This window comes from Cupressus sempervirens, chromosome 8 (genome assembly GCF_028749045.1).
Source record: "Cupressus sempervirens isolate cs-2001-9-10 chromosome 8, ASM2874904v1, whole genome shotgun sequence".
In the NCBI taxonomy this organism is placed as follows: Eukaryota; Viridiplantae; Streptophyta; class Pinopsida; order Cupressales; family Cupressaceae; genus Cupressus; species Cupressus sempervirens.
In genome coordinates, this window is record NC_143125.1 from 440,261,304 (window position 1) to 440,279,995 (window position 18,692).

Below are 18,692 nucleotides of genomic sequence, written 5' to 3' on the forward strand. Positions count from 1 at the left end.
CAAGCATGTGACGGTTGAGTCACCCCTTCGGAAAAGTATATGTACACCGTCCGGAAGGGACTATTGATCATAATGGTAATCATTGGAATCACCGTAAGGAGAATAATCAGATTGTAAGCATTGAAGTGTATATTGCGTATATGAATAAAGTATCTGATCTGTGTTATATCTTACTGTACTACATGCAATAAGTATCCTTTTACCCAGTACGGTAAGCATTTGGCGTCGTTGCCAGTCAAACCTGGAACGAAAGAAATGTTATGAAGATTAATGCCGAATTTGCTTAACAAGGATAGGAATAAGATAAAAGATAAGGATTAAATACGAACAACACAAAGAAGCTTTAATTTTAGCACAACAAGCGGAGTGCAGACAGAAGCTTCAGCAGATTGCTGATAGACACCGAGGGGGTGAAGGGGCACAGATGGAGGGAGTGCATTCACCTAGCAAGCCAAGGAGTGCCGAGGAATTGCTAGAAAAGTCTCCACAACGATTGAATTTGGTGGAAGAAACAAGGGAGGAGTTCCTTAACTTGTATACGTTGAGGGTAGAGCATCCGAACGGAAGGGAAGCAACTTGCACGGCTCGAAGTCGAGGAAGCACAAGCATGGAGTGAACTCTTCATTCCCAATACACCCGACAAATAGATACAAGCAGAGAATCTAACAACTTCGCTTGATGAAGATTTTCTTTCACCAGGTAACGCGTTTGTTAGAAGTAGGGCGGTTATCCGAAGCAACACGGTTGTGTAGAACAATGCGAGTGCTCAGAACAACGCACGTACTTAGTACAACACAAGTGCTCAGAATAGCGCAGGTACATAGCAAGTACCACATAATTAAAAGAAAGTAGCAATGGCAAGACCAAAAGAAAAATTGCCAAAGTTTAATGGTGACAGAACAAAAAATCTAATCAGACATTGCAAGACATGTGAAACAATATAAACAACAAATGGTGTAACAGACGAGGATGATTGGGTCCAGTAGTTTCTAGCTACCCTGTGGGGTACAATTGATTGGTTTGCAGACGCAGATCCTCAGAAATTGACAACATGGGCAAACGCCAGAAAGGAGTTCATAGCAGAGTTCCAACTGCTACGGGATGATAACGAGATTGTAGCAGAAATATACAACACAAAGCAAGGAAAGAGTGAAACAATCGATGCCTATACAAGACGACTGAAAGAGCTGGTTGGGAAGATGGAGAGTCAATCGGCTGACGAATTGAAGAAACGATGGTTTGTTGAGGGGCTAAGGCCGGCTCTGAAGAAGAAAGTGAAGATTCTACCTGTAGCATCATACACAAATGCGTATAATTAGGTGATGGATCTGGAGAGCGGACAGAAAACAAGCAAGAAGAAGCACAAATCGTTGGATTCAGACAATTCATCGTCTGAAAGCAGCAATGAAGAATCAAGCAAGAAAGTTCGAGCATTACAGAAGGATATGCTACGGATGATGAAAAAATTTGAAATTTTGAAAAAGAATCCTAACTTGATGAAGGGGGAATTGTGGTATACGGACTTTAAGGAGGAAGGCCACACAAAGGGCTCCTACCCGAAAAAACAATTATGTGATATTTGCCAGGTTGCAGGACATTTCATAAAGGAATGCCTGTATTACTGACACAGGAAGTGTTTGCCGGAACAAACACGAACAACGATGCAACCTCAAGAGGATATTGCAACAATAATCGGCGCGGAAGGGGTGGTAATAATAATAACAATGGAGGCCAGAGTCGGATACAGTACGATGCGAGTGGACGGTCGATGATCCAGTGTTGCACGTGCAACCTCTAGGGGCACTTCTCTAGAGATTGTACCATGAAGGAGACGTCGCAGCTGTTATGCAGATGTTGTGGTCCGAGAGACCACAAAGATTCAAAATGCCCGAAGTAGAGGGTAAGTTTGTTAAGCATCGAAGCATGTGATGAGAAGGTACTAGCCATTACACATGAGCAAGCTAAGAAGGCAAAGAACCCTGATGCAGAAGAAGAAAAGGAGAGGTTGTAGCAAGCATGAAGAGAGTTGGAAAGACAAATGAAAACAAAAAAGTTGCAAGTAAAAGACACTGCCGATACCTCAAAGAGGAACTTAGCTGAACAAAACATGATAAAGAAGGTAATGAAAATAGAAGTCCCTATAAAATTAAATGACCTTCTTCTTACAATGCCTCAATTACGGAGGTGATTTTGAATATGACACCGATTTCGAAAGCAATGGAGGAAACAGGAAAGGACGATAGTGGAACAATTGGAGCAGACCCAATGCTACTAGCACTTATGACAGGAAGGCATCTGGCAGTAGTCAAGATGGGTATTCTGGGAAGTGGGAACTGTACTTACAGACACAATTGTGGATGGAGGGTCAGGCGTGAATGTGTTACCAGAAGATATATGGAAAAAGTTGGGACAACCTACGCTGTGGCCACCTACATTCCAATTACTCATGGCGGATCAACATAGAATCAAACTGTTGGGAACCTTGATGGCACAGCGGATAACTATCAGAACGCAACCATTTTTATTAGATTTTGTAGTCATTCCACTGAAAAGAAAAGGGTATGACGCTATCCTTGGACGGGATTGGTTGGTACAAGAAAAAGTAAAACATGACTAGAAACGAAATACCATATCCATGGAATGCAGAGGCCAAAGATTTATAATTGACCTACACACATAGATGGTAGGTGAGGAGGCAGCGTCGTCAAATTTCGAAGGTGAAAATGAAGGTGACGATGAAGAAAAGAAAAGAATAGAACCAGATGAAGGAGTGTTGAGAGTCGAGACCTAGACTCGGTGAATGGCCTACTTCACTGGCAGATGGAGGATTACAAGCTCTAATATGTTAAGGGTTGACGAAGGTGAGAAAGGAGAGGAAAATGAATGTCCAAAGGAATACAGAGAAGCAGAAGAAGGAAAGGCAGTTATGACTGAAGCTGAATGGAAGAACATACCGTACAAACCCAACAAAAGGAAAGATTCCACCATACGGTACACGGTGAACAGACTGCGTGGAAAGAAAAGGTTACACCAAACCACGAATATAGCAAAAAGGTGTCGACAGCAAAGAAAACACATCATACGGTCTTCACAGGAAACAATGAGGAAGGGCTTAATAAAAACTGCAATTGTACGAAGTGAATGTTCTAGAATCAAGAATACAATTATTGACGGCAAAGAGTGGCAGCCGATGGAATTCACGGTATTGAGTTTAAGGATCACGATCGAGAACAAACTAAGAGATATGGAAAGTCTCAAAGAGAGGTTGTACAATTTAAATAAACTGAATGAGCGACAATTGCAGGCACAATGGGCCACGGAAGTTACACAAACCAGGCAGAGAATATGTCATGACAAACATTTGAAATTGAATAAATTTCAACCAGGCCAGTTAGTTTTGAAGTATAATGGGCGGAATGAGATCAAACCAAGAAAGTTCAAAGTAAAGTGGGTAGGACCATATAAAATCCGTGAAGTGGGCAATAACAGAGCAATAAAATTATGGATGGTCGACAGGAAGGAAGTAGCCGATGCAGTGAATGGGTCGAAGCTGAAAGTCTATCATGAAAGAAATAACGCACCTCCGTGGATGAACAATTGAAAGACAGTATAAAAGTAGTAATTATTAATGTATATATGTAAATGTAGATAAAATATAAAGTTGAGCATAATTTCTGAGTACGGACCCGAAAGTAATAAAAGGATGAGTATAAAAAATAGAATATTTAAGTGCCATACGACCTTTGAGACCCGTACAGTAGCATAAAAAGGAGAAAATCGGAACTGTACTGCTATTGGGAAGGAATAGTTTACTGTACGGCTCATGAAAGTGCAAAGAGGAATCGTGCACACAAACAGCCTCCGTACGACCATATGGAAAAGGGAGAGGTACTGTACAGCATGAGGGAAGGGTGAAACTAAACACCGTACGACAATTTGGTGGCACAGAAGTGTGTCGTACGGCCTGTACGGAAGACAAAAGAAGAGAGACATTGCAAAGGCAACGTACAACACTCAAAAGCAGAAGGAAAGGCATACCATACGGCCATCTAGTGCAAGGGATATCATACAAACTTGGAGAATACATTCAAGAGAACAAACACCATACAGTATGGCAAAAGGTCGGAATACGTACGGCAATACAGAGGAATAAATCAGGATAAACTATACGGCTGGGAAAGTTGCAGGGAAAGGCCCATAAGTGAACCATGTAGCCGTATGGCCAAATTGCTTGGAGATTGGATGACTGTACAGCGAAGAAGGAGAGAGACCGTATGACAAATTTGTACGGACATCGGTAGCAGGAGAACCATATCGTACGGTAGCAACAATCAGAGTGGGGAGGCCGTACGGTAGTAAGGAGACTGAACGGCCATACGACTACGGCAGAAGCAATCCATCGTGTGGCCGCACACAATACGAAGTAAAGTTGTGGTATAAGAAGAGGAAGCACTGTACGTATCAAAAGCAATGAAGTGTCGTACACTGTACGATCGAGTAGGAGACACTCGTGGAGGTTCTAAAAAAAAGGCGACAAATCAAAATAGTTGACAATGGAAAAGATATAGTACCGAAGGGAAAGACATCGTACCGGAGGAAAAGACCTCAACATGTAATGAAGAAAACATAAGCGGTTGGCAAGAAGAATATGGGATCGGAAGAAAATCACAAAAATTGTGTGTTCCATGGACTTTTGTGTAGGTTTGAGAGTGCTAATTTGGTCTTGGCGGCGAGGGCACTGCCCCTTGACCCTGCCTTGTATCGCGATAGGGAGTGCACCCAGGGCTCTGCTCCAAGACCCCACACCCCATCGACCCCACTAGGGGCATTGTCCCCTATACCCCCAATTAGTTCAGTTATCAATCATGGGAACCGTGACCAGTTGATGAGACCTAGAGCTGCTGCAGCCATGGAGTGTTTGTCTGTCAAAGGTGGAGAGAGCACTGGAGCAAGCCTTTCGAGAGGGGTGCTACGCTTTGAGGCACTCAGAGTAGGTGTTGGATGTGAGGCTGTCTTAGTGGATGCATAGAGAGCTCGAAAGGAGCTGATCATCCAATTGGAGGCAGTAAAGTGACACTTGGCTCAACGTACCCAAGAGTTGGAAGCACAGAATGCGACACAAGTGGCTATCAAGGTCAGATTGGCTAAGGTGACAGCATTGTATTAGCAGAGGCTACAGATGCAACATGTTTTTGGAGAACAATTTGGTGCAGGCATGGGAGGAATGTGAATGTGATGTGACGGAATCAAATCTATCTTGTTATAGTTAGTCAGTTAATGTATTCCATTTTGTTAATCTGTCTTGGATATTTTGTAATTGTCGTCCAGAGACGACTTTACTTTTTGGGAGGGATGATGTTGTCGGTAAATTCTATAGTGTAGCCGGCGGGTAGAATTATATCTGAACGGGCATGCAACAGTTGAGTCACCCCTTTGGGAAAGTATATATACATCGTCCGGAAGGGACTATTGATCATAATGGTAATTATTGGAATCATTGTAAGGAGAATAATCAGATTGTAAGCATTTAAGTGTATCTTGCGTATATGAATAAAGTATCTGTTATGTGTTATATCTTACTGTACTACATGCAATAAGTATCCTTCTACCCGGTACGGTAAACAAAAGGGTTTTCCCACGTATATCTAGTGTTGTGAGTTTATTTGTTTAAATCTGGATTCACATGTGTTTATCTAATTTGCAATAGCTTAAGGCTTCCAAAGAGTTTTTCAGCATCATCTCTCTTGTTAGATTTAGCATTTGGAAGCGTTCCCGCAATTTGGCTTCCTTTCAATTCGTATCAGAGCCTAGCTAGCTTTGTTATTGTTGTTGAATAGACGGATTTTTTGTGCTGATCTAATTTTAGTGGGAGTTTTGCAAGGGAATTTTTCATAACCTTGTTGCCGGTTAGATATGGCAAGCACATCCAGTAGAGTAGATTTGGATAAATTTAATGACAGCAATTTTGATTTGTGGAAACTCAAAATGGAGGACATGCTAGTAGATAGAGATCTATGGGTTGTGGTTTCTTCAACGAAACCTCAAGTTACATTGCAAGATGATTACGATAAGATGGATCGAAAAGCCAATGGTTTGATAATACTTTGATTGGCTGATTCAGTGCTCCTCAATGTCCATGAAGAAAAGACTGCAGCTGATGTTGGGAAGAAGCTTGGTGATATTTATCAAGGTAAAACCTTGGTAAATAAGTTAATCCTAAGAAAGAAGTTGTATTCCCTCAGGATGGAGGAAGGAGGTTATGTTGTTGATGACTTGAACGCATTTAATATGCTAGTTGCTCAATTGAATTTTGTTAGTGATAAGATTGATGATCAAGATAAATGCATGCTTATGTTATGTTCTTTGTCGGACTCAAGGGATCACCTTGTTATGGCTATTGGAAGCATAACTACCACTTTCAAATTGGAGGGTGTGGTTGGTTCGCTATTATCTAAAGAGATGCAAAGAAAATAAGAGGCCCTAGTCGCTCATGGTAAAACAATGGAGAAAGGCAAGAAGAAGGACAAGAAGGGTAAATTCAAGTCTCCTTTGGAGATCTTAATCTCCAAAACAAAATGTTGGAACTACGGCAACCTAGTCATCTTTGAAAAGAGTGCAAGGAGGAGAAGAGAAATAAAGGTAACAAGGATTTTTCTAATTCTTACTCTGAAAAATCCCCTCAACATGATGTAGATGCTTTTGTCGCAGACTTGGCAACACATGCATTAGAAGATATGTGGTTGATAGATTCAGATGCTTCTTTCCACATGACATCTTACAAAGATTGGTTTTCAAAGTATGAAGAATTTGATGGTGGGAAGGTGTATTTGGATAATAATTCTCACTTGAATATTGTTGGTTGTGGTAAAGTCAATATCAAATTCCCTGGTGGTAGAGTGAAGGAGATTGATGGTGTTGTATATCCCTAGTTTGGCTTGTAACCTACTTTCAGTCAACAATCTTAGTGATGTGAGTGCGCAAGTCATTTTTTCGAGTGGTGGATATAAGATGACAAGAGGATCTATGATGCTTGCTAAGGGTGTTAGGATTGGCACCTTGTATACATTGGATGCATGCACGATTCAGTGCAATAGTGCTTCTGTGAAGTCCAAGAAAAAGGCTTTGGATTCTTCATCCTCAACATCAGATCAAGAAAAGAAGAAGACAGTTATTTCTACATTTGATGATCGTGCTTTCTAGGTACCTAAGGATGCAAATGCTTTAGAAATGAAGCTCCCAGCTCAGAAGACAATGTTATGGCACCAAAGCTTTGGTCACATTGGTGAGAAGGGTCTTACAGCGTTACAAAATAAGAGCCTTGTTGAAGGCCTTGATGATTGCAATATGGAGTTCGACTTATGTGAACATTGTTTTCAAGGTAAACAACACCATATTTCTTTTTATTCCAATTCTCATAAGCCTTTTAGGGTTTTGGATTATATTCATTCAAATGAATTTGATCCAATTAATGTTCCTTCGATATCTAGATCTACGTATTTTTTCTCATTCATAGATGATTATAGTAGGACATTTATGTATTTCCTCAGAAGTAAATCTAAATTATTTAGTCGGTTTAAGGAATATAAGTCCTTGGTTGAAAATCAGACTAGTAGAAAAATTAAGTGCTTGAGGACTGACAATGGCAATGAGTTTTGTTCAGCAAAATTTCACAGGTTCTCTAAGGATCATGGAATTGAGAGACATAAGACAACTATTACAATATTAGATAGTTTCTATTTATATTTAATGGTTATCTATTGTAATCTATTGTAAATATTAGAATCTTTCTAATATTTAGTTAGCTCTTAGTTATCTGTTTTGCTAGAATATAATGTTTCTATTCTTGCTGATCGTTTCTTAAGGAAACATCGTTTATTCATTTGAACATTGAGTTTATGGTAAACAACACCATGTTTCTTTTTATTCCAATTCTCATAAGCCTTCTAGGGTTTTGGATTATATTCATTCAAATGTGTTTGGTCTAGTTAATGTTCCTCCAATATCTAGATATGTGTATTTTATCTCATTCGTAGATGATTATAGTAGAACATTTATGTATTTCCTCATAAGTAAATCTAAATGTTTTAGTCGGTTTAAGGAAATTAAGTCTTTGGTTGAAAATTAGGCTGGTAGAAAAATTAAGTGTTTGAGGACTAACAATGGCAGTGAGTTTTGTTCAACTGAATTTGACAGGCTCTCTAAGGATCATGGAATTGAGAGACATAAGACAACTTTTACAATAATAGATAGTTTCTATTTATATTTAATGGTTATCTATTGTAATCTACTGTAAATACTAGAATCTTTCTAATATTTAGTTAGCCTTTAGTTAGCTTTTAGTTAGTTATTAGTTATCTGTTAGCTAGAATAGAATGTTTCTACTCTTAACGATCATTTCCTAAGGAAACATCGTTTATTCACTTGTATATATTTATCTATTGATCTCTATTAATATTAAGCAAGTATTTTACCAATTACTTCCCATAATAACAACTCCATACACCCACAACAAAATGGAGTTGCAAAGAGGATAAATAGAACGTTGTGGAGAGGGCTAACAATAGCTGAGTGGTGTTGACTTGAACAAAAGTTTTGGGTTGAAGTTGTAGAAATTGCATGTTATTTAATAAATAGATCTCCTACTTCAGTACTTGTTGAGAAGACACCCATAGAGGCGTGGTCTGACAAGAAACACTCATTGAGACATCTCAAAGTCTTTGGTTGTGAGGCATATCCTCATGTGCCAAGTGAGAAAAGATCAAAGTTGGAGAACACTACAGTTAAGTGTATCTTCATAAGCTATGGTGTCAGTGTGAACCGTCACAAGCTTTGGGATCCAGTTGCAAAGAAGGTGCTCTACAGTAGAAGTATAATATTTCGTGAGCTAAAACCTTCCATGGTTGATTTGCAGTTAGAGAAGGAAGAGAAATAGAGAAAAGAAGTGGTTCATATTCCTTCTACCCCTAAGAAATAAGAACTACAAGCTCCTAATGGACCTGATAATGAGGAGAGATCAAGTAGCTCTAAAAGTTCTGAAGAAGAGCAAAGCCCTCAACCTCAAACGTTGAGGAGGTCTACTTTTGATAGGAAGCGACCTAGTAGTTATTGTTATTCGCCTGAACGGTTTCGATATTTTTTGTTAATTTCCAGTTGTATATTTGTTTTGATTACTAGCACTGGTGAACCTAGGACTGTTAGAGAGCTTATGGGTATGAATGATGCAAATTCCTAGATGGAAGCCACGAACGAAGAGATGGCAACATTGAAGAAGAATGCTACAAGATATCTAGTACCTTTGCCTGAAAGATGGAAACCTATGGGATGTAAATGGGTATTCAAGAAGAAATTGGGTCAAGATGAAAGTGTTGAGAAGTATAGGGCACGGTTGGTCGCGGAGGGATATTCTCAAATGGAGGGAACTAATTATGGTGAAATATTCTCTCCTGTACCAAAGTTGACATCCATTCGATTCTTGTTATCACTTGCAACAACTTATGATTTTGAAGTAGAGCAAATGGATGTAAAGACAACATTCCTTCATGCTGATTGGGAGAAGGAAATTTATATGTCACACCTAGTGCATTTCGTTGAAAAAGGTAAAGAAAACCTTGTTTGTAAGTTGAAGAAATCTCTATATGGTTTAAAACAATCTCCTAGAATGTGGTATCAAAAGTTTGACACCTATGTGTTGTCATTGGGATTTTTGAGATCCAAGTCTAACCATTGTGCATATTATAAATCTAAAAAATGGTCACATTCTTATCATAGTCCTGTATGTGGATGATATGTTGTTTATTGGCAATGGTAAAAGGATAATTTCAGATTTGAAGTCTCTCAGCAGCACATTTTGAAATGAAAGATCTAGGTGCAACTGGATATATTCTTGGGATTGAGATCATTAAAGATAGAGCTAGCAAAAAGCTTAGGATGAGCCAAAGGAAGTATGTTAACTCTGTTTTGGAGAAATTCAGCATGACAGCTTGTGGGTAGTTAGTTGTTCCAATGTTACAGGGAATGAAACTTTCTAAGGAGGATAGTCCAAAATCTCCTACTAAGATGGAGGACATGCCTAGAGTACCTTATGCAAGTGTTGTAGGCGACTTAATGTATGCTATGGTCTGTACAAGGCCAGACATTGCCCAAGTAGAGAGTGTTCAATTATCTAAAGGGCACATTTGGGTATTCCTTGTATTTTCATGGTAATCCTACTGGATCTCGACATTCAAGTTTGCATTCGTGGATGTGGATTCAGATTGGGCAGGTGATATTGATAGAAGAAAATCCACCAGTGGATATGTTTTCACAATGTTTGGTGGTGCAATTAGTCGGATGAATAAGTGGCAGCTGCAGTTGCTTTGTCCACTACAAAAGCAAAGTATATGTCAGTTAATCATGCTTCTAAAGAGACCATTTGGCTTAAGGGATTGTTCTGATATTGGTTTTGATGCAAGAAAGGTTACTATCTATCGTAGTAGCCAAACTGCTATTTGTTTAGCAAAGAATGCTACTTTCCATGCCAGAACAAAGCATATTGATGTACAGTATCATTTTGTTCATGATATGGTGGAAGATGGAAAGGTGAAGTTAGAAAAAATTGGTACTTTGGAAAATGTGGCAGATGCATTAACGAAGCTAGTGAGCACTGAGAAGTTCAGATGGTGTGTTGGTTCTATGGGCCTTGAAGCCTTGAGCAGGTCACAGAGTTTTGACTCTTGACAAGTCTTCAATGAGTGGGAGAATGTTAGGATAAAGGTATCTCAACCTTCGAGTCCAAACATGCTATTTTATTTATTTCTTTCTTTTAACCCACTTTAGAAGTCCTCAAGTTAAGGAGCTAGTGTAATAAGTTGCTATGTTTAATCTATGTAATGATTATGGCAGTTACTAGTTTGGTAAAAGAGTCATAGAGAGTTAATGTTGGGCAATTTATATTTATATTGGATTTAATCATTGACAAGTGGAGTGACGTAGGTGTTGCAAATGGAATGGTGCTCGTTATGGTTGAGTTATGATTTGTTGCAGTGGAAGTTTCAATGTGCAACATGTCATTGGTTTAGCATGTTGTCACCACATACCTATTTGGTATTAGAGATGGTTTTGGAAACCATGGGTTCTTTCCAATTGTGTTGAGCTTTATAAATATGCAGCCACTCAGTGCATTTTGTGTGGTTAGGTTGGATATTTTCTAAGAAGCATTTAAGTGCCGAATATTATCTAGAATTCTCTATTGCTACAATATCTCTTGATGAGCATTGACTCAAAAATTGTATTGTAACTATTGTTGTTGCTGATAATACAATTGAATCTGGCTTTTGATGGGTGGGGTTTTTCCCAAAAGGGATTTCCCATGTTGTGAGTTTATTTGCTTAAATCTGAATTCATATGTGTTTCCCTAGTTTGCAACAGCTTAAGGGTTCGTAAGTTTTTCAGCACCATCTCTCCTGTTAGATTTAGCATTTCGAACTGTTTCCGAACTTCAGCTTCCTTTCATAGACTCTCGTTCATGTTTGCCCCATATAACTCTATGGTTTTAAAATGCCTTCCGATTCAAAATGATAACAAGATTTTATCCTTTGATTGGCATTCTATTTTTTTGTTTTTAATCTGAGATTTTCCCTATTTTCCCATCGTTTGAAAAAAATCTTGTATTTTTAGTTTACACATCTTTTTACCCGAAAGATTTTTGCGACTATTGTTTTCATTTTCAGACTGACCATAACAATATTAAACTATCCAACATTTGCACTATTGTCATTATTCAACTGAAAACCGCAGCTGAGAGCATCCACAGTTCATAGATCAAGTCGATCATAAGTGGCCTAAACTTTATGTCAAAATAACCAAATACAAACTACGAAAGCCGTCATTCGTAAACTTTAAGAATTTCGGTAAAGTCTTGTTTGTTTTGCTCAATTTTTTCTTCCTCCTTTCTCTATTTCGTATTTGCTATTTCTCCAGAAAGAAACATTCTAGAAAGCTCGGCTTATAAAACCATTATAGTTCGTCATTTGCAGGGGCATAACCGATTTAAAAAGGTCTATAAAACAAAAGGAGCAGCGGAAGCAACATGCATTCAGAACTAAGAAAAAATAAAAAATAAAATTAAGAACATTAAAAAGGAAGGCGGGAAAATGATATAGTACTCGATTTGCAATAAAAGCTTCTGTGAATCGGGATGAATATCGGCCCACTTGGTTTGGTATGTAACAGGCGTTTTCTCATTGGTGAATAGATGAATATGTTGCTGGCTTTGCACACTTGGCTGTTGCTGCTGCTGCTGAAAAGAAGGCGCAGGATTCGAACCGAAGCCGCCGAATGCAGAGGAAGGTGTACCGGGGGGTCTGAACGCACCGAAAGCCATTATCTTCTGATCCTCTCGCCCTCTCTACTTTACTTAAACCCATTCACTTTGCCTCTCCCATATGTAGCCAAATTGACGCAATTGTTTCTGTTTTTAATTGGAAGTTGAAACTGTTGTAAGTTGTACGAGATCTATAGATTAATGTCTTCTAACAATAACTATAACTAGCAGTCGCATGCTTTTGTGCATGCAACAATGCGCCGATAGAAAATATTTCATTTTTAGAACTAATTAGATAAAATTTAAAATGTATTAAATAAAAAATATATAAATAATTAAATTTTTTTTTATCAATAATTCCATCTAAATACAACGAAATAAATGTTATAAATATCTTGTATCATTAAATCAAAATATAATTTTTTATTTTTTTATATCTAACCATTTCATAATTTACCTTGACTATATTTGTTTTGCATAGTAACAATCTATCTTTGTTAAATGTAATATAAATATCTGCATATAAATTTTTTCATGACATAAAAATACTATGTAAACATCATTTCAATTAACATCATCTATTTATGATTATTTTTCTAACATTCATACACAAATTTCAAAAAGTTATATTGAAATTAGTGATGAAAATGCAAACTACAAAGTCAATTAAGTTCATGAGGAAAACCATGTTGCAAGAAACATAATCTTTGCACAAATTTTGGAAATTTATTTTATAAATTTAATTTCATAGTTTGCAAATAGATTTTAACTCAACAAACTCACAAAAGCTTTTATTTTTAAAAAATCTTTAAATATTATTTGTATTAATTTAAGAAACTTCAAGAAAATAGAAAGAATCTATTATACAAGATATTTAAAATATCTAACCACCATATAGAAGTAATGTAGCTTAAGATTTTTTTAAAAATATTAATAGAAATAATCTAAGTTAAGATTCTGGTTTAATAAAGATTTAAGAAACCAAAAAAAAGTGAATTAGAGAGGACAATTTTTTAATATTCATATAAAAATCAAATGAAAAATTTGCACATTTTTAAAAATGAATCTACACTTTTAATCTAATATTTTTAACTAAATTTTTTTATTAATAATATCTAGACATATGCAAGCCTATATTTTTTTTTATGCAACTAAACATTTCTATATATTTATTTTTACTAAAGCATAATTAAAAATATTTCAAAATATAATTTGTATAAATTTTTATTTGTTTAATTATAAATTTTCATAGTTGTTCATTTTATCTATTTCTAATTGAACTAAGGTGAATCCTCATTAAATTAAAGTCAAACTTTTTAAATTTATAAAATGTAATCCTCATTAAATTAAAATCAAGCTTTTTAAATTTGGAAAATATTTATTATGTAATGCTAAACTATCAATTTAATTATAATAGTTATCAAATAGAAATAAATTATATTATATTTATAAATATATTTTTATTATAATTTTAAAATAGAATAGAAATTAATATATAGATATATGAACAATATAGCAATCTTTCTATTTTATTCATCTTTTTAACTTTAAATCACTTCATATTAACTATAGAAAGTTAATCTAAATTAAATTATTTCTAAAATGTCAATATAAACCTCATGCAAATCAATGTATATTCAAAAATTAAATTAAATTTTAATTTCAAGAAATAGTAAAGTAAAATTTAGATGCATAAATACTTTCTATATTTTTTTCTATTTTAATCCAAGTCATTCTTTATTTTTTTAAATGTATATTTTTCTTATTTTCTATATTTATCATTTTATTTTTGAACTTCTCTCTTGTGAAGATGTTTAAATGATTTTTCCTATTCAAGGTCTTCAATATCAAATCTATGTAATATGTATTTCAGTAAAGCTCTTATTGTTAAATCTTATTGCTTGCATATATAAGCAACACACCCCAATTTTAATTGTTGTTATATATAATATCACAAATAATCAATAAAAGTAGATTCTCAATAGACTTGAATCAAATAATGGTATCCAAATAGAATAGAGTGTGGAAATATAGCTCTCTTGATTTAAACAATTAACATAAAAAAGATTCTTGCCTAATTGAAAATGAATAATCTATCACAAAAATAAAATACAGTCCTCGGACATTCTTTTACCTTCTTTCCAGCACCAATGATTCAATGATTGACTAATTTTTTTGTACTACATAGTTTTAAAAATATGGTGTAAAGAAAATGATTAATTGATTCACATAATTTATCACAATATAAAACTCAAAAATCTATTAAAAAACCAAGAAAAATCAGCACTATTAAACTAATAAATGAGGCTATAAGGATTTTTGAACATTATTGCACCTATAAATCCAAATAGTTGAAAATAGGTGAAACCCTCCTCACACCATAGAAAAACCTTCACACACAAAATTTAACTATTCTACTTTGATTGAAAAGTTTGTTTTTATAAACAAATGTTAAACAAAATATATTAAATGAAGAGTTGAATAGAAAATATAAATTAGAGACTAAATTAGAAATAAAAGTGATAGTTTTTAGGAGTCGAAAATAGAAATTGCTAAAGGAAAGATCCATTGTCAAAAAAATATGAAATCCAATAAAGGCTGACAATTTTCCGGCGGAAAATTGTAAAATCCGGGAGCAAAGCTCCCACATATAAGCCTATCGGCTTAATTATAATAATCATCATAAAAGTTTGACTTTAAATTATTTATATTTATATTTTAAAATAAAAAATATTTTTCTTGATAAGGAAGAATTTTCTTGAATTTTTTTGTAGCTTTTATTAAATCTAGTTCTAAAATCAATATTTACCATCTAGTAAAATTAATGTCTAAAAATTTATCTCAAGCCTCTTGTCAATTGAGAGAGCCAAATAAGATTATTCCCACTAAAAATATGACAAATACCATCAATCTATAGACTTCCATGTAGTTGTAATGGTGCATTAACATGTCAAACTCAATATCTAGAATGATACTACAACTCACAGTTTTTCTTTTGTGACCCATTTGTGCTCCACAATTCCATTAGGGCCCGTTTGGTTGCAAGCATAGGAATTGAGAATTAGAATAGAAAATTTGAATGAGAATGGAGAATGAAGAATAGGAATGGAAAACTGCAATCCAATCTTGTTTATCCCTTGTTTGGTTATGCAAGCTTAAATTGGAATAGGGTTAACTTGCAATTGGTGCCATTTCTAAAGAAACAGTGGTCAAGTTGATTAATGACCGTCTGCAAAGGCAAAGATGTCTTATAGTCCTTCATTATTTGTGGGAGCTTTCAACAGAAAATAATCTCATGGATAAACTTGGTATGCCAGCCCATAGAGATTGCAATGTTGTGGTGACCACAAGAAATGTGGAGGTTGCCCAAAATTCAAACGCTCATGTTTTTAAGATGAATATTTTATCAGATGATGACGACTGGGATCTATTCACATTCTACACTTTTCCAATTGGGATCTGTTCATTGGACTTGGAAGAGGTGGGTCGCGATATTGTGAAGTGTGGAAATTTACCTCTGCCTAGCAAAATGATAGCAGCATCTCTTGCAAATATTTGAAAATATTTTTGAAGATGCAATTGGCACCATTGGAAAATCGCTGAAATATTTGAAAATATTGAAAACAAAGTTCCAGCACTCACCCCAGGTCAAAGCAAATTTGAAAATTTAATCAAATTTGAGAAAGTTAAAATGAATGCAAGAATAGCAATTCTAATTACAGGTATTTTTTGGAATGGACAAAAGCTCATTTTGGGGCTAAAATGAGAATATGTATTCCTATTCCCTATTCCTATTCCACGCACCAAACAAAGAATACAAATCATACTCTAATTTCCTATTCCTATTCCAGTTGTATTCTAGCAACCAAACGGGCCATTATGGCAATTGCTAGACATCTTTGCTTTTGACTTTAGACATGAAATAGATGATACCATTGAAAAATAGATGAGCCTCTATAAATAAATAAAAATCAAGAACAATACATGTGAACCCTCATATTTGATTAAAACAAAGAATTGTAATAAGATGAATCAATCAATAGAGGTAGGCCCTCGTACCAAGATCTTGAATGAGAACCAAACACCAAGGTATATGTCTCTTCTTAGAGAGAGAGAGAGAGAGAGAGAGAGAGAGAGAGAGAGAGAGAGAGCCTTTCCATCACTAATTTTAGAGTATTTTGTGTATAGAAAATTTCAACAAAATACATGCAGTCTCTATCCACTTTTAAAAGCATTGACATTTTTTTCAAAAGATCGGCCATAGTGCATATGAGCAAGATATGGGTCAAATATGGGGGTTTTCCATAATTAAAAAATTTGCATACTTTACTACCCTAATGAGAATCCTTGGATATAAGGATCAAAACAAATACAAACACTTTTTTTTAGGGAAAGGTTGTAACATTGATATCATATGTAATTAAATACATTACACAATGCAAGAAAAAGTCTTACAACACCACCAAAGATTCTCAAGCGTCTATTAAGTCCATGCGACAGTTACTCATGTCCATTAGTTCACTATATCATCATGCAAGAGTTCATCCAAGATTACTATTTTAGAATATATAGTCCATTGATATAACTGAGAGAGGAGGGTGAATCAGTTATCCAAATAATATCACTAATAACAACTTTAAATAATCTTAACCATATGAGTAATGTAAACTGAAACCACAACAAGATACTCATACACAATAAGACAAGATATGTTAACTAAGGAATCCTTTGATAAGAGGGAAAACTTCGATGGGGATGGTGCCCACAAGATGATGTACCAATATAAATATTCCTTGTTAGAGGATAGACCCTATTAGGAGTCTGTCACAACATTCAATACATATGAGTCCCTATTAGAAGACTTTGAATCCCTATTAGGAGATTCCAACCTTGTTAGGACTTATGCCAACCCTGTTAGGAGTTGTGGAAGACAGCTGGACCCACTGCCCAAACAGCTTCAAGGTTAAGACCAATGAACCCACTGTCCAAATGATCTATGTATTATTACTTGCATAATAATAGAATTGAATTGTACTTCCTCTATCTCTATCCTATCAACCAAACTTCTGCTCCTTTTGATCTTGTAACCAAATCACGAACTACGCATTCAATAATCGCTTGGATCATTTACATGCATTCAATCAACACTCTGCTCCTTTTTCGCACTTCACAAATACAATGCGCAATAAATACTTGATACTCTATACAATCAAGGAAAACATCTTTCCTTTATACCATATCTTCATAATAATTCCTTGAGTCGACCTTAAGGCTTTTCCAATTAATTAAAATAAGATATATAATTAATTACAATTATAATAGCACTAGTGGCTCACATTCTATACAAAAGTTTACACATGCGACTCTAGGTCTTGCGCACTCATTGATGTCACCACCTGACTGTCCTTTGGCACTGGTTGACTACACATCACCTCATTATATCTTGGCTAAAAGATATAATGCAAACATCAGAAAATATCAAATAGATGTTCTGTTTCTATGCTACCCACATCAAATAAAACAATTGTCGTACATCTTTGACTCAGACTTCATCTTCTTAACCACATCATCAGGACACTCTCAAGAACATTTCATTAACTGTGCATCACTTAACTCTTACTCAAATACTACACAACACAAGATCTCTGACTATTGTACTTCTAGTCTCTACAGAAACCATACTATTTTGTCATCAATGACAAACACAATCATGAATGTAACATGTCAATATTTTCCAATGCTTAGGATACTCCCCCAAAGTAGTATCATCAGGATTCATGCTAACAATCTCCCCCTTGGCATTGATATCAACATAGATGAAAAACAATCTAAGTTCCAAGAATACCAAACTAAATTTTGTTGTTGCTGCTACTACTCATCTTCTTAGGATCGGCAACAGTTGTTCACAATAAATAACTTACAATACTTTCTGGCTACATATCTCCTCCATAGAGATATCTTACTATGCACTTACACTTCCTTCTGTGCACTTACATTTATGTTTGTGCACATACATGAATCTTTCTATAACTCTCCTCCATTGCCATCTCAATAGGTACTTCTCTCCCCATTACTTACAATATGTTTTTCATGTACATTCTCTCCCCCATTTAACATCAATGTCAAAGGTGTCAAACTCAATATCAATTGTTACATACCAATTACTAACTAGTTGCTCCAAGTTATTAACCAGATCGAGTGTCCAAAGACACTCTTCAATACCAATATCAAATATCAAATATCAAGAGTCCTCAATGACTCAGTACATACCAGATACTCCCCCTGTACAGGAATCATCATTTAGTCCAGTCAAATAATAGTGCTCTACACCACTGGATTGATGCACTCTCTGCATCAACAATTCAGAAGTAGGCAAGGGCATAACCCCGAG

The 18,692-nt window shown here is 35.6% G+C and overlaps 1 protein-coding gene across 4 annotated transcripts in view; it reads right to left on the bottom strand.

Moving 5' to 3' along the window:
* The window catches only part of LOC149543104 (nuclear pore complex protein NUP58-like), an 88,396-nt gene extending 76,000 nt beyond the window's left edge, over positions 1-12,396 (bottom strand). For all 4 annotated transcript variants that reach the window (XR_016355594.1, XR_016355593.1, XR_016355592.1 and 1 more), the window contains exon 1: positions 12,144-12,396. Coding sequence is in view for 1 of the 4 variants with exons in the window: in XM_089798012.1 (XP_089654138.1) it covers positions 12,144-12,361 (218 nt within the window). In the remaining 3 variants the exon portion in view is untranslated. The remainder of the gene's footprint in view (positions 1-12,143) is intronic.
* Positions 12,397-18,692: the final 6,296 nt, after the last annotated feature.